Source organism: Convolutriloba macropyga, chromosome 11 (assembly GCF_964194025.1).
Source record: "Convolutriloba macropyga chromosome 11, txConMacr16.3, whole genome shotgun sequence".
Lineage (NCBI taxonomy): Eukaryota > Metazoa > Xenacoelomorpha > Acoela > Convolutidae > Convolutriloba > Convolutriloba macropyga.
In genome coordinates this window covers 55,327,869-55,349,853 of record NC_134478.1, presented here as the reverse complement: position 1 = coordinate 55,349,853, position 21,985 = coordinate 55,327,869, and the positions used below count along the sequence as shown (strand labels likewise).

General features: G+C 35.9%; 1 protein-coding gene across 1 annotated transcript; it reads right to left on the bottom strand.

Moving 5' to 3' along the window:
• Positions 1 to 1,677: 1,677 nt before the first annotated feature.
• On the bottom strand, positions 1,678 to 16,425 carry LOC142349805 (pyrimidine-nucleoside phosphorylase-like). The gene is made up of 6 exons (XM_075401584.1): positions 15,697 to 16,425; positions 12,012 to 12,120; positions 9,345 to 9,632; positions 8,061 to 8,288; positions 6,144 to 6,284; positions 1,678 to 2,027 (listed from the first exon to the last, which is right to left on the bottom strand). The coding sequence occupies exons 1-6, from the start codon at positions 16,153 to 16,155 to the stop codon at positions 1,891 to 1,893; spliced, it is 1,362 nt and encodes a 453-aa protein (XP_075257699.1). The 5' UTR covers positions 16,156 to 16,425; the 3' UTR covers positions 1,678 to 1,890.
• Positions 16,426 to 21,985: the final 5,560 nt, after the last annotated feature.

Below are 21,985 nucleotides of genomic sequence, written 5' to 3'. Positions count from 1 at the left end.
AAAAAAAACGGCATATAATTTTTGAGAGTTGTAATAAAGTAAACATTGAGATAGTTGGTTTCCTTTGTTCTGTTTTTTCTTTGATTTGAATTGTTTTGTTTTCGACTCTAATTTTTGATTTTTTTTTCGTTAACAGACATTTCTCAAATGCGCTTTTTTGATCTTTAACATTCTGTGCAAACCTGTGTGAAAACGCAATTAATTTTGCTTCTGTTAAGTTTATATTATCATATAGGGACCTGTACTTTTCAATTTTTCAAAATAAAAACTTGGTACACAGGGATGGTACGGGAAAATTGCTTTAATTGAAGCTTTGAAAAATTGAGTCAAAAAAGTTTTCGTTTATGTCTAAGACACAAATTCAAACTTAAGTTGGTACAATCTCTGCTGCGCACAGTCGCGCGCGAGCCTTCTTGTTACTTTTTCGTTTTCAGTTTAATTTTATTTCAACCTAAAGCACAGAAGCGTAAGTTTTATCTCTTATTAAACTCACGGATGACAGCCTTAATAGATCCTTAATAGATCGCAATCAAAAAATTCTCTATATTTTTTTCAATATCACTAGCTACTTTTTTTAAAATTACTATAATTTTTCAGATTTTACAATTGTTCGCTAATTTTGCAGTACATTTGCTGCTTTTTAACTTTTAGCAGAACTATCGCTGCACAATTGTTATTAATGATCACCAATTTCGTGCATTTTGATTTTTTAAAAAACAAGATCATTTGATGTGATGTTTTCAAGCAGCGCGTTCGATAAATATTTTGGCTCTTTTCCATGATATATATTGGCGCACTTTTCATCTGCACTTTAGTAGTGAACCTTGAACTGGAGTCAGTGAGACGTCTTATTTCATTTGAGAAAAATCGTATTAAAAGTTATAAATCTCATACTGGAAGTCCCAAGAGGCTTCAATGTCAAAATTTTTGTTGCATACTCACATAGTCACACTTTGTGTAGGCTCTATCAATTTAAGAAACCATTAATGATTTCTTATTTTGGAAACGAGTTTTTTTTTTCAAATAATTTATGGTAAAGTTGTAAGGAAAATTTCTGTTTTGAACCGAGAGCTTTATTCAAGGGTCTGTAATCATAAGAGAACATGATCTTTGAGTGAATCTGTCTTTCAATTTGCAATTTTTTGTCTAACATTAACGTCTATATTGCAAGATCTTGTAAAACTCTTGCAAGATAAGCGTCCGGATCTTACAAGATCTTGCAAGATAAACATCGCTTGCAAGAATATTGCAAGATCTTTTGAAATAAACATCGAACTTCGTCTAGCGTGGTCGAAACACTGGAGACAGAAATCCATAGAGTCAGTAGTGTGAAATGGAGGGCAGCTTTAATTCTCGCCCACTGAAGTTCGCTTAGCTGCGCTTAAACTGGGGTGTCTTTCCCATTATAGCCCCCTTCCCCAGCTTAGTGGTCATATATCCTATAGTCCCCCTCTCGTGGTAATTATACCATACACCGGGTTGGGGGGTATAATTTTGTGGGGGGCTATAATGACCTAAACTAGCTACAACGAAAGCCGACCCGGCCCTCGGCTGTCATGCGAGTGAAATTCGTCCAACAGTAGTCGATTTTGTTTCATTTTCCTATTCACTTTATCATAGTTATCTTGGTTTATGATTTGATGTCAGAAATTGACCATATGAAACAACAAATGAAAAGAAATTGAGAACTTTTTGAAATTAAAATCTGGTCAAACAATTGTTTTAAAACTAAATACAAAACTTTGCTTCTAATACAAACGCAATTTACAAAAAGCAGAAGTTTAATTGAAAAATGGGTCTGTTCTGAAAGATCTGATTGTCTTGACAACCTAAAGTTTTTATTTGTACTACAAAAATTTGAATTTGGAATTAATAATTTGCGAGAGTAGTTCAGAATTTGTAAATGAGATTTTGAGGTGCTGGCCGTTGTTGGGCAATTGTGATGGCATTTTGGATTTGATCCAAAGCGTGTGTGACGTCAGCATGACTCGATTCTTCGTCTGTGTAAAGAACAGCTATGACCTCACCTGAAAAATTGATTAAATTCAAAATCATATCACATCGGCATCCAGATTTAGGCATCGAACGACCTAGGAAAAGATTTTAAAAATCTAGTTGTGGAGGGGGGGGGGGGAGGCTTCATTGACTAAAAATGCACACACATACAGTCGAACTTCCTACATAAAGTCGTGCAAAAGTCTTTTGACTGGCCTTTTTGGGTCCAGCATGAGATTTTTTATTAGTCGAGGGTCGAGACCTAAACCTGGGCAGAAACCAGTTGGTATAAATTATTTCTAATAAGCATCCTGCAATATCTCTGATATCTAACGTCTGTAAATGGAATAAACTTACTTAGTTTACTTCCTGCTTCAATAATTTATAGAATAGAAACATTTAATTCACAATGAACTTGGTTGACATAACGGTGGTTATCAAAACAACACATCAACAGTATATGAACCTCATTTCATCAGCGTTTATTGTTTTTCCAAATGTAAAAAGTTATCCCCAATTTGGTCAGGTAAGAAAAAAAATGGTAGAACTGCATATTAATAAGGCTCCCGTTTGCTGCAATCGTTTTGGCGGCTCATCAAAAAAGGACCAAACTGGACTCTTCTTATTCTGAATTGGTAAATAAATCTGGCCAAAAAGAGCGAGTCAAAATCATTGAGGCAGACCACTTGATCATATCTGTTGACAATGATTGCAACAGTAATGGATCAAGCATCTCCCCTCCGATCGGTCCAGCACCCAGAAAGCAAAATAGTCAACTATGGAGCCCGTGCCAACAACATTGCCGCTGATCCCCGAATAGCGGTGATTGACAAGGATTGGATGAGTTTACAGAAAGCTACAGACAACCCCTGCGCTTGGAGAAAAACGGTTGTCACTTAAAGCAGCCAACCGCTTGAGTGTTTTCTTGAAGGTTGCCGATATTCCGCCAAGGATTTCAATTGCAAGGGGAACAAGTGTGATTCCCATTTTTGCGCATTTGTTGTCATGGAGGCAATATTTTTGTTCGTACGCCGCATCAAGCGTTTACCTTGCCTTTGTAGCCCTATTAGTGAGAGAGTTGGGTTGCAGCGACAAAGTAACAGTTACATCAAAGGCAGCAGGTTTCCCGCTTTCCAAGTAATGACAAAGATGTCTCCGGGGCGTTGTTGGTTTTCTGGAATTATTTTTTTCCACTACTGGTGAGAGATTAGCAGATGAGCAAGCAGACACTGTTTAATCTCCAACGCGGTCATGTCTTGCGATTGCGTCTCCTTGACCGTGACACGCAATGTCATGATCGCCATACATGTCAAGAACTGCTTTACAGAACGGGAACTTCCTTTCGGCGTCGTAGACAGGGATACCAAATTGTACTGTGCACTAATTCTAAACTCATTTGGTGCAATATGAAGCCCAAAAGCTGTAATTTGGGCTTCAACAGACAGTGCGAGAAGTCGGGCGGATTCTCTCTCACAAGCTGGATTCTCTTTGAGAACATGAAATTTTTCCTTATCAAGAGTTTGTTGGATCGTCTTTTGCGAAAAATTTGAAATGTCCAATTGTGCTATGCTGGAAAAAAGATACTGAAAATCTTGGCAGTTTTTTGGGCTTCCACCGGTTATTTTTGAAACTAGATCGTCAGAGGAGAGAACCAACGTGTGATGCTTTGTACTTGTCTTGGCATTGGCGAACACCCAATCCTGATAGGGTTATAGGCAGAGTTGCTTGATTCCAGGATTCTTCTGGAAGAACTATTCCAGGAATATTCTCAAGTTTTTCGCGCTGTTGGGGATCAAATTTTTTAGAGATTTAATAACTGAATTTGTGGGCGTTTGAAAACGCAAAGAATACATCATTTTGTGGGGGCCCAATGCAGTGGCGTAGGGTACCTAGGGCGCACTGAGGGTCATCGAGGTAGTCCAACTTTTCGAAAAGTACCCTTGTGTTCCCTATCTTTTCTTTAAGTTTCGTGCAGACAAATTCTGGGGTTTCTATCGCACCTGCAATAACCTCAAGGCCCGAAGTATCATTTCGTTTTATTCTTATATCCAGTCTGTCTAAATCTACCGTGGACCACGGTTCGCACTTAACTACCCTGACGTGGAGGCCGCGATTAGGTCCCAGGTGGCATAGACAATTCCAGGATCTAAGGAGATCGTCCTCTAAGCCCACCAAGACACCATCATCTAGATACCAGGAATGTTGTTGAGGCTATGGCGAAGATATGTAATTTTTCTCTATAATGTGGCAGAGTATCAGAGAAAAAAAAGCAAAAGGCCCAATGGGTCGCCTTGTTGGGTACCACTTTCACTGCTAACAACAAATTTGTCATAGAAAAATTTGCTAAGTTGTGAATAACAGAAATTGGTCAAAGCGGCAATGCCAGGCATTGAATTTGCTACGGATTTCATTATTTCATTAAGTTTTATCGAATTGATTATATTGCACAAGTCAATTTGTAAAATACCCGAGGAACGGGACGAGGTGGTTTTTTTTCATTCGAAAGCTTAGTCGATTGTATAATGGCTCCACTCTTCACTCCGCTCCATTCTTCAATCCAACACCCAGTTGCAGGCTCTGAAAAAAATCTTTTGCTTCACAATTTGCTTCCTCGGCTACACATTTAGCTATTAGCCTACTCAAGACTTCTCCGACTGCAATACTGCAATAGGGCTGATACCGCATTTCTTTTTCAACAAGGCTGAAAGCGATGCATTACAAAGAGCTTGTTAAACTTATTCGGGAATTTCCCCACGGCAGCTTATGTTTACCAGCTTATTCAGCATTCTAAAAGCATTTTGTGACTGATCTGAAGCGGTACACTGTACAGCATGCAAAAGATGTTGGGAAACATTTTTGAGGGACCAGCTGCTGTAAACCTAGAAAACGAGTTCAGCGGTTCCAAAACAGTTTCCTCACTGAAATGATAGGCTTGTGATAAAAAATTGTGGACTACAAAAGGCTTTTCTTCATTGGGATGCAGTTTTTGAAATTATCGAGAGTTGCCTTGTTGACTGGTGCAAAACCATCAGAAGCCAAAACTTTTGCTGCTCTGACTTATTGGCCCTGAAAACACAAATTTCTTGCACGGATGATAATCTCTTTAGTGTTTGTATCGTTTGATCGTTCTGATTTTTTTAAAGAGCAAGCTTCGTTCTATAGCCCTCCAAAGTCTCCGCTCTTCCAGCGGTTAATTCTTTCAAGAATTCTTTGGTCTTTGTTCCGCCTGTGTTTTTGTCTGCCTGTGTTACTGGCGCGTAAAATGCATTTAGATTATTCGAACAGTTTTCTCCAGTTTAGTTCTGTATTGGGATCTTAAATGCAATCAGTAATGACGTCAGAGAAAAGCTCTGACCATTTGTACCGTAATTTGATGGGGACATAGCGGATAGCAACGTTTTTATATCTGGAAGGTTACCGTCTGTTGTAATTTTTTCTTAGTTCGAACCAGCTAATGCCTCCTCTACATAGAGTGCGCTCTCGACATTTATCAGCAGATTGTCGACTTGGTCTGTTAGTTCCTGGGTGATTCTTTTCAATTTACTTCAAGGTTTTTTGAAACACCAATATGACCATATTGATTTTGAGTTGATCTATGAGTCGTAATCAGGGCTCCATCCAATGTATCTAACTTTCGTTTCTCCCAAAAGATTTTCTATTACCTGGATCTTACATAATTTGTCAGCTATGTCAGGAATAAATAAAACAGAGCCAGGTGAAATGTGAAACTTATTCTAAGCTGTTTGAAATTGATGAGCCGTCAGATTTTTTTCTTTTTTATCCTCTTGATTTTGTTAAATCTTTTCCGTTTGTGCCCCCCTCCCGGAAGGGAGCGGGGGGAGTGGCCTAAACTTAATTGGAAATTGACACAAACGGAAAAAGTCGTTTATTCTATGTGACAGAACTACAAGAATTGTTGGTCAAGTTTGAAATTTGAGAGAGTTTGAAATTGTGAGAGTTTTTGGATATATTCTATTCCCCGCCCAGCATCCAGTGTTTTTTACGCCCCTAAATTATATGTTGTTGTATAGCACGTTATATGTAAAAACAATAGCACGTGTGCCGGGGGGCGTAAAAGATATAAGCCCACTAAGCTGGAGGGGGGGGGGGGGCAAAACAGAATAGATAGATCCGAAATTTTTCATTACCCTGGTTAACTTGGTCTCCCAGTTTCTTGTTGAATTTCAGACCAACGCCGTACTTGAGAGAGTCCCCACTTCTCTTCCGACCAGCACCCACTAAGTTACAGGCCAGTCCAACTGGCAGTGCTTCTATCACCGATATAAAACCTGAAATAGAAAACTAGCATGTTTTAACTAACTCTAGACTACAGGACTTATGAATAGAAATTAAAATCTGGTGCACAGTAAGTCTAGATTAGTAATTTTTTCAGTTCAGTTTGAATCAACGCGCGACTTTCCATCATAAATATTTTGAAGTTTTTCTCCCGTTCTTGCTCCCAAATACTTTCTTCATTGAATTACGGCACATACAATTAAACACAAATTTCCCCTCTCATAACACGTTGATGTTTCTTAAAAACAGAAATACACTGATATTTTTCATTTTGCTAGTTTTTATACATCGAATTTTGTGGTTTGAAAAATTGTAACTTGAATCTTGTGCTTTTATTGTCACGAATTCAAATTTAGAAAATATTATCATTTTGAAATTAAATGTCATCAAAACATTTGTCATATACGGGCGGAATTATGGTACGTTGTTTCCTAAATCAGAATTCACAGAAAACGTTTGATATGTCAGTCCAGATAGTTAATGACAAAACACGAGCAAATGTCATCTTAATGTGCAATTTCCGGATCTTGCGCTGAATCAATGCATGATTTGATTTTGGTTTCACGCAACGATAAGTAATTTTGACGAGGCATTATGATCAAGGAGAATTGAGTTTTTTAGGCCATTTTAATATTAGTTGTGCGTGCGACGTTATCAAGTATGGGTCTTGATTCGTGCTGATTGCAAAAGGTGTACCATTATAGGCGCGTATGAAACGCTAGTAAACCTTTGACAATTTGACTCAGCCGATACGAGGGGAATTTTTCTTTGTAAGATTTGTCACCCAATGAGCAGAGACAATGAAAAGTGATTATTTTTTGGTGTCAGAACCAATGAGAACTCATTTTTGTTTGTCTGATTATATGGGCCGTAGATCACTGATGGGCAAAAAATTGGGAGTAAGAAAAAAACCTCTAAAAGTTTTTCGTAGAAAAGAGCAAGAGTGAATTCATTGTTGATTCGATTTGAATTGATAATAATAACAATGATCGATAGTGAAGCAAGATTTGGATCTTTTCCGTTTGTGCCCCCCCCCATCTTAGCGGGTGCATATTATTTGCACCTCTCAGGAGCACGTGCAATATTTTTACATGATGATTTACTATGTAATGACACGTGCTCTGTAACTGGGGGGAGCATAACGTACTGGGGGGGGGGGGCACAAACGGAAAAGATCCCAAGATTTGAATGAATTAGTTCTTTCGTGAAAAAAATGTCAAGTGCTCAAAATTGAAAAAACTGTGAGCAATCCTTGCAACTGACTGATCAACACTTAAAAATTTCCAATTCTAAAGCGTTCAGGCGTTTTTAAAAGCTGTTTTGGAAGAAAACAACTAACAATACCTAGAATGTATGATGATTTCATTACTTATCTGAGACCAGCATTTTCAGTGCCAATCTTTTTGAGAAATTTGTTGGTTCTTTCTGTGACTTTTTTAAATGATCATTACAGAGCCGTAGTATTTGAGGCAAATCTTGTAAGTCTGCAGTTTTTAGCAGCTGCATACTCTCTGATTGAAAAATTACGGAGTATGGCTTTGAAATTCTTTGTGCTCCTATCCAAAATCATTAAATTGGGAAAATTTAGATTAAAAGTTGCCCCTTTTGCGGTTTTTTTTTTGTACTAGAATTTAACGCAGCTCATCTGATGTATCTGCTTGCAAAGATCAAAACCGTTAGGAGTTAACTGTTTTACGAAACAAAATCTAATTCGGAACTGTCTGAAGTTAACACCGAACTTTCTAGAAGTTTTATGATTATAAGCAAACCGCTTGACGGTGCTGTTATCAGTGTCTGAAATTTCGCCTCGGGTAAACATGCATAACAATCCGAATCATCAGAACAAATCTTGGTCGCAACTTCGGCTGAAACTCCGGACGCTTGGATCATCTGGCTGAATTTCTCCAAAGCAGTTCCGTTTTCAATCGTATCCAACAGTTTCTGCTTCCCTTCTTCGAGTGTTGTGCAGATCTTGCTTGAGACCAACAAAACAGCACCTGAAATTTGTATTTGTTAATCAATTATTTTGTGACGCGACGCGTTAATTAGATAAGCTATAACACGAATACAAATTTGGAAACTGGGGTGTTTCCATTCTGCTTCCCCATCTTCACCCCTCCTCTCCAGGTAGATTAAAAATACTTGCAATTTGTAATCAATTCGCCTGCAAAATGTTCAATTTTTTGTTGTCTGAGTTAATCAGAATTAAATACTTAGGCGATTTTAATGCTTGAGTTTGCCGAGAAAGACACAATGACATTGACACTGAAGAGTGAGACAACGAAGGACGTTTTTTAAATGCAACCGCCAACAACATCCATTTTAAATGAAATTGAACTTTGGTTTCTAAATGCTCTCGAACAAAGTTTGAAGCAATTATTGTAGACGTTTGTGTCTTTTTATGCAACATTTTTTGCCTGACTCTTTTTTTCTAGGATGTTCTTCAGCTCGCTTGAGGGGTTTGAGTTTTCGTTGAAAGAAACGGGATGAGCTGGTAAAACCCGCGCGTATTAATAATAAATTGTTTCCAAAACAGAGAAGCAACTATATAAAGGTTATTTACTTATAAAATTATGCTTAAACTATGGAGACTTAAATTATAGACGGTAGTTGGTATATGGTGCTAGGAAAATTGGCCGACAGGGCGTTTAGCCGACAAGGAAAAAATGGGAAATTTAGCCGACAATTTTATCATAATTGGTCATAAAAGTCTCATTGGTCAGTAGTTCGGTTGTGATAGATTCATATCAAGTCCCACGGGCCGCTGAGGCATGGCCATGGCCAGCGAGGCATGGCCATGGCCAGCGAGGCATGGCCAGATGTGGTTAAATACCTTTGTTACGCTAGTTGATAGACCTTCGTTACACTAGTCGATGAAAAAACTGCGGTATATTTGTCCGCTTACGAAATAGTGTTTTAAATTGGCCAATCACAGCTTCAGAATAAGTTTTATTGCTCATTTTACTTAAATTGTCGGCTAAATTTCTCATTTTTTGGTTGTCGGCTAAACGCCCTGTCGGCCAATACGGCGGTCACCTTTGGTATATGTTTACCTTGAGTAACAACAATTTCTTCCAAATCTTTTGCTCTTTCCTTAGATTTCTTCAGGAAGTCAATCGATTCCTCGATTTCCAGGGCATTACCCACTGTCAACCCTATTGGGGTGTCCATGTTTGTGATCATACAAATGCAGTTGATGCCCAGACCACTGGCTATGGCTGTGAACCCCTTAGAAGCCTCCTCTGCCTTTTCTAGGGTGTCCAACCAGCACCCTTTTCCACACTTCAGGTCCAGCAGTAGATGTTTCACACCCTCCGAGGCCTTCTTGCTCAGAATGGAGGCTGAAAAAACAAATTAGTTTCAATTTTTTCTGTATTAAATTCCAGAGGTATGCTTTACAGCATGAAAATCCTGTTTGCGCATTGCTTTTCCTTTATATATTTTAACACAAAGGATAAAATTTTTGGTTAGTTGTTTTTCGGAAAGATTATTTTACGGAGAAAAACAACATTTGTATCACTAAAAAATTAATTTATCCACGAGGATACGATTTTTCATTCCTCTAAGAAAAATGTTTTAGATTTTTTGCTAACGCACAATATCATACTTGAATGGTTCCAAAAATTTATTGAATAAACCTAAAATAATTATTAAAAAAATAATTTGTTAGATTATTGCCTGTATTTTGACAGCACGAAATTACGTGAAAACTCACAAATAAGTTTTTCAGAAGGGAATTACAATTTAGATCTCGAACCTCCAAAAGTTACCCGATGCTAGAGACCCAATTGTTAAATCATCCTTCAACAGATGTTTTATGATGATAACCAGTTAATTTAAGTTACAGTGTCATCGTGAAAATTTTGTAAGCCTATAGTGACCGTTTTCTGTATATGCTTTGAGAAATGATAACCTATCGAGCGTTTGAAAAATAGACCAGTCGTTGAATGCTCGTTGGTTTTGATTTTAAGTATTTTACCAAAACAAGCCGTGATAAAATTGGTGTTTAAGTTCAATTCACCGCGGATCTAAGGATCTAAGTCCCTTTGCGGCTAGATCAATTTTTAAGATGTAAATGATGATTTTATGTTTCGAACTCGATCTTCTCTACTACTCGATCTTTTGAATGACATTCATATGTTCCTTTAGAAAACTTTATGATGCAACTGGTACTTTAACACGGTTACATGATAATTTACCAAATTCCATTTTCCCAATGCCATTTTACCCAATGCCATTTTACCCAACACAATTTTACCCAATACCAACTTACCCAATGCTCTTTGATCTTTTCGTTCAATTATCCGATTACAAATTAGCAGTCGCTATTACAAGGATGATTTAAAATATTTGTGGACAAAATAATCCCATGTTAGGTTGTGATAGTTTCATATCAAGTCCCACGGGCCATTTATTTTATAGTCGGCTAAATAGTCGTTCGGGTTAATTTAGCAATAGGGTAAATTTGGTAAGTTGGCATTGGGTAAAATAGCATTGGGTAAATTGGCAGGTTGGGTAAAATGGCACTGGGTAAAATGGCAGGTTGGGTAAAATGGCACTGGGTAAAATGGCAGGTTGGGTAAAATAGCATTGGGTAAAATGGCAGGTTGGGTAAGTTTACTGACACCCTTTAACACACTTGTACACAAAACTGATGCTAGTAGTACTTATGGATATTTGGACGCACTAATGGTGTCGAACTAATGTCTCACTAGTGTCACAGAGCTACCCCACTAGTGAATTTGCCTAGTCCACTGCAAAAAAAATTAGATAACCCGCTATTGTCTGTTAGTGGAGTAGTAGTGTAACACTGGTAGAAACTATTGCACACCCAAACCCGGGTAATAAATATTTCAAGCATTTTTCCAGGAATAAGAAGTCTCTGAGTAAAGAAAATGAGAAGTTCTTAACATGCTGCCTTGGTTTGAGCTGCGAACTCCAAATGCACACAAAAGTATACACATCGATGACGATTAATATTAAAATTTTTAAGTTTCTTTTCATAATTAAGCGTTTGACAAGTTGGAGTAATATATGCAACTGTACACTTCCGATCCTTTTTGACCCACTTTGCTCAAGTTATAATCCATTTATGCCTGTTGATTGGTTCTGATCGTATTTTAATCTCTTAAATAATTTTTTTTTACTAATTTTACAGTAACAGCTAGTCTAACTTTATACCAGAGAACGTTAACAAAAGCTTTTTTAACATTGTAAAAATTTAACATTTTTTTACACTATTTTTATTCTTACCTGACCAAAGTGGGGAGAATAAAAACACCAATCAGAACTAATCTGAACCGTAGGTTTATGTATAAATCTCGAATATTATGTAATATTATATTGAGTACAGTCTAGAGGGAGAAGCTGTTCTATACCCGGGTCGAGGAAAATTGGAAAATATGTAAGATAAGCGGTGAAAAGTTTCTTCGTTTTTCTTTCACCGCAATTTCCTTACATAATTTTGCGAATGCAGTGAAATTATGTAAGTTCACCGCTTAATATAGAGGTGAAATTACATATTTTAGCGGTGAATTCTGGTGAATTTTTGTAAGTTCATCGCTTACTCTAGCAATGAAACTACATAATTTTTCTGATTTTTTGCGTTGATCATAAAAAACAGTTAAGTTGATCTTAAAAAGTATACTAAGTAGTAGTAGGGGGGGGATTGTTGATAAGATCCTCGATGTTAGCTGTCAGAATCAAGAATGAAATCTGACCATAAATCAATCCGTTGATCCAAACAGTTCCGGTCACATCTCTGACCTTGTAGATTGTCCTGTCTGCCGGAGTAATCTGTTCAGTTGTGCCAACAATCACACAACCTATCTAAACCCAAAAAAACTGGAGATAAATTTTGGTCAACAAAGAACTGCTTAGATTTTCGTGACGTTAACGTCATCAACGATCTGGCTGTCCGTTGCTATAATTTTACCTCTTCATTGAACAAATTTTAAATGGATACACCTGGCGAGGTGTACCTCTTTTCCCCAATCATTTCACTTCTCTATATTTTCACCACCATTTTATAATACAGAAAAAATTGTGAAGAAAGCTTATAAAACGTGTTATCCGCCTAGGTTATAATCCAATTGTTCACAGCTAGATAATAAAATTCTCAAAGAATTCTGGTTTTTTAAATTCCTAATAATCAGTATAACTGTTCAAAATTACCCTAACTAGTATTATATCTATTATAGATCAAATTAAGTCCCATTGATTTCATTGTAGTTCCTTAATAAACAAAGAGTTCTGCTATAATATGAATCATGGATCCACATTTACTACCATTGATCCTTAGCTGAGCAATTTTGTTATAGTTTGGAGCCGGAATGCGTCCAATTACTCAATATGCCCCTGTGCCATCAAAAACAGCAACTAAAAGGGAAAAAGGGAAAAAAGGGAAATAAGAGATAAAAGGGAATAAGAGATAAAAGGGAAAAACTTCAAACAGATAAGGGGGATAAAGAGATAAAAGGGAAAAACTTCAAACAGAACATTTAAAAGGAGAAGAGGTAAAAAAGTAAACGTTCGCAAAAAAATACAGCTAATTAGGCGACTTTGTGACAGCAATCAAAAGAAATTAAACAAAAAATGCTTACTCAACTGGGATTTTTTTGTTCTGTCAATTTTGACCGATTGATATATTCATCGAAGAGAGTTGTGAGTGGTAATATTAAAAAGCCCGTCCAGTGTAGAATATGGAGTTAAAAAGATTTTTTTGATTTTCGTTTCAAAGAGCGAGTTATTGTGGTTTGACTTCAGACTTCTACTTCCATTGCAAGTAGTCTGGAATTAAAATTTTGCCGTTTTATGCTAACTTTACTCTCTTATTATCAAAAACGCAGCATTTATTTTTGATCTTTAATTAACAAATTATCTCGATCTATAAAATTTGAAACAATTGAGTGTTCTTAATGTATGAACAGCAATAGCAAGTCTGGTTTCGGTCCAATCTTGGACTGTCAAAATCCAAAAACAATTCGGATTGTAATCAGTCGGTCTTTTTGTTTTAAAAAAATCGATTTTTTATGCTAGTTTGAGGAAAAACATTCAAATATAAGCTCATTGTTGATAGGTCCAGCTAATTTCCTAACAAAATCCAAATTACTGTATCTGGTTTCTTTACTCGAAAGGTTATGGTTGTTTTGACTTAAAAAATTGTTTGATTTTCATAGAAAGAAAGGCTTATTGAACTTTGCCACAATTTTTCTCTTAATTTTGTCAATTTTTTTTTTGCTTAGTGTCACCAAATAAAAGGAAGCTTCTTCTTCCTCTTCTTTCTACTGAATTAAAATTTAATCTTTTTCCGCGGTTTTACGCGTTACGTTATGGTCTTCTGGCTTTGATACTACAAGATTTTACAAAATTTTTTTCGATATTAAGTCATTGACCCATTTTTCACATTTTTTCACATTTTTTTCTCATTTTTTCACATTATCACATTATTGGGAGTTCACAAATTACAGTTTGGCGTTCAAAATAAGTCACAATTGAACAATTAAAAGTCTTTATAGGCATAGATTATGGATTTAACAAATTCGACACCCCTTTATCGAAAATTTTAATTGAATTTTTTGCAATTATCTTTAAGTTTCGTTTTTACTTTGTCTTTTTATTCGTATAAAATTTCGCGGACAACTACAGGTCTCATTGGCTTTATACGGAGGACTAAATGAGCCTATATTCTGATATATTGGCTTTCAAAATTAACGAAAAACTTTTTTAACTTCGCATTTTCTTTCTTTTTTGTTTATTTGCTACCGAGTCGTGTTAATTAAAGGTCAAATGTGACATTATTGTTTTCTATGGAAGGTGCATCTGTACAAGGTTTTTCGCAAAGAAAAAAAATTAATTTTTGATTTTTGTCTAAATTTGACGTTCTTTTGTACGCGGAAGACACATTCTGAGTAATTAATGGTCTTGTTTCCTCTGGACTAATAAACAAACCTAATTAGTTGTTTCATTTTGTAACTAACGGCTTTCATGACTTTGAAAACAATTGTTTTCGAAAATACAAAAGTTTTACTTAATTTCGATTTTTTCTCTATTTTGTCAACTTATTACCTATTCTCATTAATGAGAGGTTGCATACCACATTACTTTTCGTTCGAGAAAGACTCCATTAAACATATTTTGAAGCGCATAATATCGCTTTACGGCTTCAACAGCGTTTTCTAGAAAGTTTTAATCGAATTTTTGTTTGTTGTCTCTATTTGTTGTTTTATTGTCATCGCATAATAAATTGAAAAATGACAGGTCTTAATGCCCTCATATAGAGACGTATGCGATCATAAACATGTTAGATGTTTTCAAGTGCCATCTAATGTTTTTCATTACTTTGAACTTAATTGTTATTAAAATCGTAATCAAATTTTTGAACTTTGCTGTTTTGCTCTTTTTTTGTCTATATGTTACAGAGCCTTATCATGGAGTGATCGCATATCTTTTGTAATGAAATACAAAATACGTTGTTTAGTTTGAGTTTTACCTGATGCTATTTTGACCACGTTAATGAGTTTTTTTTTTTAAAAAAAATGGACGTAAAGTTTTAGATGTAATTACTGTTTGTTGCTATTGTTGTTTGATTTTGTTGTTCATCTTTACTTGCTTTCTTAATAATGGCTGATCTCATCAATCTAATGCGGAATTTTTTTACTCCACTGAGTTATTTGTGTTAGAGGCGATGTTTTTGTTCATACAATTTTTGAAAAATACTTGAATTTGTGGGGGGTTTTACATCTGCTCCTCATTTGGTAGACATTTATGCCAAAAATGTGGATGAGCGGGGTTAGAAGTTTTTGTGCAAACGCACATCACCAAGCCTCTTTGTTTAATTAAAAGAAAACCAGTTGAATTTTGATCATTTTGTATTAAAGACCGTACGGCATGATTGTGTATGGCGCTAGTAAAAAGGGCCGACGTATAAAAATGTAGAATTTTTTTTCTGGCCTTTTAATTTTGACAAACAATTTAGTGCTGTTTCTCTTTGGCTGATTTCTCAACAAAATCTCCATGGTTTAAAATAGGATGTGAATGTTAATCCAAGTTTGCTGCGAAATCGCGCTAAACCTAAATAATATGCGTGTGTTTTTGGGAATTTTTCTCATTTTCGGTTCTGATAGATTCATATCAACTCCCACGGATCGTTGAGGCATGGCCGTGGCCCACGAGGCATGACCAATGTTAAATTTATTCGAAGTTACAGTTTTAAATTTCTCAACCGATAAGATTCGTTGAAAATGTGGGTTGATGTGGTTGAAAAGGTGGGTGGAGGTCTTTAGGATATCTTGGCAAAAACTCTACATTTCAATGTAATAATGGCTAGTAAGAAAGGCGTTTTTCTATATAAATTTCTATAATTTCTTACGACATTTTTTGATCAAATTTTAGACTGCAACTAACATTTCTGACACAATCTTGTATCTCGGCCATAGTCTTACTGGAACTGAAGCCAGGTATAGCGTCCAACTTGTCCAGAGTCCCCCCTGTATGTCCGAGACCCCGTCCAGAAATCATGGGCACTTTAACTCCAGCAGCTGCCAGCATCGGTGCCAGAGGAATGCTCACTTTGTCGCCAACGCCCCCAGTGGAATGTTTGTCAACAACTACTTCCGAGTCTTCCCAGGTTAAGACCTGACCGGATAACATCATGTACTTCGTCAAGTACGTCGCCTCCTCGGTATCGAGACCCCGGAGGAAGATCGCCATCAACATGGCGCCGATTTGGACATCTTCCATTTGTTCGAAACCCTCGATTCCGATCGCGGAACCCACAAACGTCTCAATCTCGTATTCCGACAACTTCAAACCATCCCGTTTTTTCTCAATTAACTGAACGGGGGTCAACTTTCTTCCAGCCATTATGTGTTATTCAACTTCAAAGCACAATTTTGTAATAACAATGAAATTTGATTAATCTGATAATGAAAGCAGGCTAGAATTGGTTTTTATTTGAATAATAAACAGACCGTCATAATCTATAATTCTTTCGCAATCTATAAGTCTATAATTCTTTAATACTTTATCAGCTTTCTGATGAAGTATTGGTAAATTTACAAGAGCGTTAAACAAATAGTTTTGTAACTGCTGGTTTTGTACCTCTAATTAAGTGCACAAGAAAAGATTTGATGTTCCACACGCCCAAGCAAAATTGGCCGAATAAATACACGCCGCTTTTTTAATGCAATCTTATTGGCTAAATTTGACAAAAATTTTTATAGATTTAAAACTTTAGATTGAAAAGTTCATATGATCAAACTCAGAAATTTAGACTTAACTTTGAAAAGTTCGGATTAAAAAGTTCAGATGTTTTTTATTCAGAAAATTTTAGATTTAAGTTTGATTCGAAAGTTTATGTTTGCTGCAGCAAATTCAATTTGATTGTACTTTTCGGTCCAAAAAATTGTGTTCGCGGCAAATCTGGTTTTTAATATAATTGACTCAAAATTTAATCAGTTCATATTTTAAATTTGAGAGGTCGTTTTTTGATTGAAACAGGGACATAGTATTTGAAAAATACCTAGTTTCCAAGCTGTGGTCCCAAACTGAATTGACCTCTGATCAGACCATCTTCTGAATTCAATTCAGCACTGATTCATCACTGATATATTCTGATTGAGCGCTGATTTATTCTGATACTATATGTTGTCGCTGTTTAACAATGAAAATATATAGTATCAGAGTAAGTTAGTGCTCTGTCATAATGTTTAATTTTAACCCAAAGGGAGGGGCACCCATCCAAGACAATGTCTCACTCAATGAGGGAGAGAGGGGGAATCGGCCGGAGGGCCCGGGTCGAGGTTTGGTGGTGAATTGTGGTAAGAATTGCGGTGAAAAAAAAATTTTCACCGCGTACTTCTTACATCTTTTTGCGGTGAATGCGGTGAATCGCGGTGAATTACTCAATTTCACCGCGTTCTCGGTATTCGTACAAAAAAGAGGCGTCCCTACCCGGGTTCGAACCTGCGACCTCTTGCATTACCTCATCTGCTTATTCCACTGCGACAAGATTGAGTAAACGTTGGAAATTGAATGCGGTAAATTTTTGTAAGAAATGCTTTGAATTTTTGTAAGAAATACGGTGAAATGCGGTGAATTATTTTTTTCACCGCATTCACCGCTTTCACCGCATTTCTTACATTAATTTGCCATGAAAGCGGATGCGGTGAATTTTTGTAAGAAATGCGGTGAAATGCGGTGAAATATCTATTTTCACCGCATTCACCGCAATCACCGCATTTCTTATAAAAATTCACCGCATTCACCGCTTTTCTTACAAATATTTGCCCAAAAACCTCGACCCGGGGGAACTGAAATCCCGTATCTAACTTTTGGTGAGCATCAGTACTGATCGAAAACGTTTTCAAAGAAATTTTGGTTTTCAGTACTGGCTCAGAGGGATTTCAGAACCACAAGTTGGGCTATTCTGAATCTCTCTGAATCAGAGCAAAAATCTCTGAGTTCTTCTAAATCAGAGAGAAATTCAGAACAATTTTTGGTCACGAAAAGCATTAATAATAGGAGAAAAAAATGTTTCGAAAAGTTGCGATACCTTGTCCTAAACATTTTTAATAAGATTTTTTGAAGAATTCAGCAACTCTTTGAAATTAAGTTGGAAAACAGTGTGAAATTCTCCATTTTGCTTTGAAAAATCTGTATATCCTTGATAAAATTAATAATATTTCAATTGATTTAATTGTGTTTGTATTATTCTAAGTATTTTAGCTTAGCGATATGCTATATGACCGGAGTTAAAAAGACCTTCAAGTGAAAGTTCGAAAAACGTAGTCTTGAATTTGACTTCTTCAATTAAATGTTGTATTTTTACGCCAATCAGTAAAAAGCGTTACATCGATTGGTGTTTTGCTTTCGGTTTTGAATATTTTTGATTGTATCCTAAAGAAATCGTTCTTGATGTCCCACCAGTTTTTTAGAAATTGTAAAAGTTTTCCTAATATTGTTTAAACTGAATGCATAGTTCAGACTCTTCGCCAAATTTTTGTCAAACACAGCTTAGACATGCTCTCAAAATTTTTTCCTGACTTTTTTTTGTTTTTTGAAGTCAAGATTGCAAAAAGTGCTCTTTATAATGTTTTTGACAGGTGCTCTTTCTAATTTTCTTTAAAGACCTGAGAGCGTAATCAATTTTGAAACATTGCTTGGCTCACAAAATTATTTAGGAACATAACTTAATTCAGACAAAAATAAAGAAACTGAAAATAAAACTAATGATCAGCGTCCGATTCTGTCAAAATTTAGTCTGCTTCAGATTCTGATTTGGCATATATCTCAAATCGAATCAGAAGAATCATTAGTTTGAAATGCGGCCTTAATCAGACTTTGAATCATTATCTATGATGCTCTTAATTTATCTTTTAATCACTGCTAAATTAACTTTAGCTTTATTTACGGGGTTCTATTGAAAGGAAAAAACGCCACTTAAATCAGGGATTGTGGATTATTGGTGGGCAATTCTGAATTAATTCCATTAACCATGGTGCAACAGAACTATATGGATTCTTAATTTAGACCTTAAATGCAGACTGTAAGATTAAAATTCTCTGTTTTTAAAACAGTCATCGTAATCTGAACATCTCGTTGTTTACCATGACGAAATAAAAAAGAAAAACAAAAAAAAACGTTGAAAAACTTTGAACAGTTTCAAATGCCATTATTTGTTTTTTGGCTAACGAAAAGTCGAACAAAATAAAAAATTATTCTATGTGAATCACCACTGACACTCTATAACGGACCAAACCCAGCTGTGTGAACTCGTCTCAAATTTGCTAATTGGCCCTCAAGCTCAACTAAACAGAAAGTAACAGAAAAATGTAAAAATCTGAACGTAACAGCTTATCATAATTCATCTGAATTGTACTGACGACATTTTTCGAATCACCATCAGTACGTTAAGCAACAAAATGATTCAACTTTAACCATATTTCTCAGAAAAAAACGATGAAAGTCATAGTAGTAATCGCGTTTTAGCATGACTCAGCGCATACGCGTTATATAGAATATGAAGTTGATGCCGAGAAAAAGCAAGCAAATGTTTAATATTAGTAGGAAAGATATAACCAACACAAAAATTATTCATATTGAGATCCGGAGAAAACATTCGTTCCATAATGCTCCAAGATTAGAATGAAGTGAGGGCGCGTTAAAAAATTGTTTTCTATTTTGTCATAAATTACGTACGGCACACGCTGACACACTGGGACAATGTGTTTTCAATGCGTTAATGCTACCTGAATATATTAATTAATAATAATTAGTAATTAATAGTTGACGTTCCTGCGTTATCGCAGCGGAACAGCATTAGGCCTATAGTAGCCTGTTCTCAGCTGCCCTTTTTCTTATTATTCCCCACATTTCAGACTGATCTTTATATGAGCAGCATTGCTCTTTTTTGGTGACTATAGCCACCTTTTTTATCCTTTCTGCTCAATTTCCAACAATTTTCTACATAAGATCGACAGTCTTAGGCCCATTAAGTGGGCAATAGGCCCATTAAGTGGGCAATTAGGTAAGATTCGATCACAGAGAGGGGTTTTTCCGGCAACTATCAACGCTTTTTGTACAACATCCGCCACGTAATCGGCAATTTACTTATACTTGTATCGAATATCTCAGAAAAATTCATCTTGAAGTAATTTCATGTGCAATTAATTGCTTTAAACCATAGATAACCTGCCAGTTTTGAAGTTTTGCTCATATCTCTCCTGCTTTTGGTCCGGGTTACTTCCCTCGTCTATTATTCGGCGGCTATCTTGCAAAATTGCTGTACCATATGCAGAAATCAAGCCACGTTTGATAAACTTTTCATTCTAGCTAGGGTCTCACCAGATAAAAGCGTCAAAATTGTGCAAACCCGTTGCAAAATAGTTGTCCGGAAATCCAGTCGTAATATAAACACTTGACCTTTTAGCTTCTTTGACGTCTAGAGACGGTGAATTACTGATGACACCAAAACTCAAAAAAAGGTGCATTACACCAAAACTCAACGGTGCATTACTGATGACACCAAAACTCTAAAAAGATGACACCAAACGTCAAAGAAAAATCACAAAAGGCTAAAAACACGTGCTCTTTTAGTTTCTCTGACGTCTGGAGACGGTGCATTACTGATGACACCAAAACTCAAAAAATGTGCACTACGCCAAAACTCAACGGTGCATTACTGATGACACCAAAACTCAAAAAAGGTGCATTACAGCAAAACTCAACGGTGCATTACTGATGACACCAAAACTAAAAAGATGACACCAAACGTCAAAGAAAAATCACAAAAGGCAAAAAACACGTGCTCTTTTAGCTTCTTTGACGTATAGAGACGGTGCATTACTGATGTCACCAAAACTCAAAAAAAAATGCATTGCACCAAAACTCATTGGTGCACTACTGATGACACCAGAACTCAAAAAAAAATGACACCAAACGTCAAAGAATAAAAAACAAAAGGCAAAAAACTAACATTAAAAAAAAGCAAAAACTAGGGTTTAGACTTTTTCTAAACATACAGAAAAAGACGGGGCAACAATATTTATGTTAATCGTTAGAGTTTTAACCAAATTTATGATGTCTGTCGTGCGGGATTATTTTATGCGGTGCAAAGTCACTATATGATATTTGTCAGCAAGCTTCGCGAAGCAAAACTGATCTCATTATATTTACTTGAGTGAAAATACAGCATGGAAATAAAAGTTGAATTGAGCAGCTATGCGCGAAATAAAAAAAATTGAGGAGAATGAAATCACTTTATTTGGTAATTAAGTGAAAAAATTATGAACAGAGATTATATCAGCAAAACGGAAAGTTAACAAAAAGAAGCAATTAAGTTGTTCAAGAAATAAGTCAAGGAATAGTTGAAGGTTAACAAGATGAAGTCAAAATGATATCAAATAAGATTTACAGCACCAAATTTGGAACTCATGTACGACCTGTCCCTCAATTGTTTATTTAGAATAGCACAGGAATGAAATTTTAATAATAGCAAATTTACAATTAACAATACTTAATCGCCCGTTGAATAATGTCCACAATATTTGTTCTAGTCATGTATAAACAATGATAAATATCATTGAGTTTTTTTAACATATCAATACTCCTGCAATTTTATATCTGTTTTCCATCAATTTTCGTTAAACATTTCATCTTCATATGCGGGATGAAGTAAGAAGTCATGGGGGCGTTGATTTTCGTGAACTCTTTCCCAATTTCTCAGGAACCTGAGAGCGTACGCAATTTTTAGGCCTCGCCTGGTTTCACAAGTTTAGTTTGGAAATTACATAACTCAGACAGAAAAAGAATCTGAGCCAGGAAAAGACTCATGAATAATCAGTAACTGATTCGAAGAAAACAGGAGTTTGATCCAGTTGCTGATTCTCTTTATCTAGCACAGTCTGAATCAGACGAATCTAGTTCAAAATATGACTCAAATCAAACTCTGAATCTATAATGACAAGATTCCGATTTTTTCAATCTTTGCTAAATTTTGACTTCGAGTTATGCGCAGGGTCATATCAAAAAAAGGAAACAAAAAAAAATAAAAAAGCTGCCTAAATCAGGTGTCTGAGCAGGAAGAAAATTTTGATTAACTATTTTATATTTGATTAACCACGGTGGAAAAAAACTAAGGGTTCTCAATTCACATTTTACTCGATTTTTCTTAAAAAAAAACTGTTTTCCATGT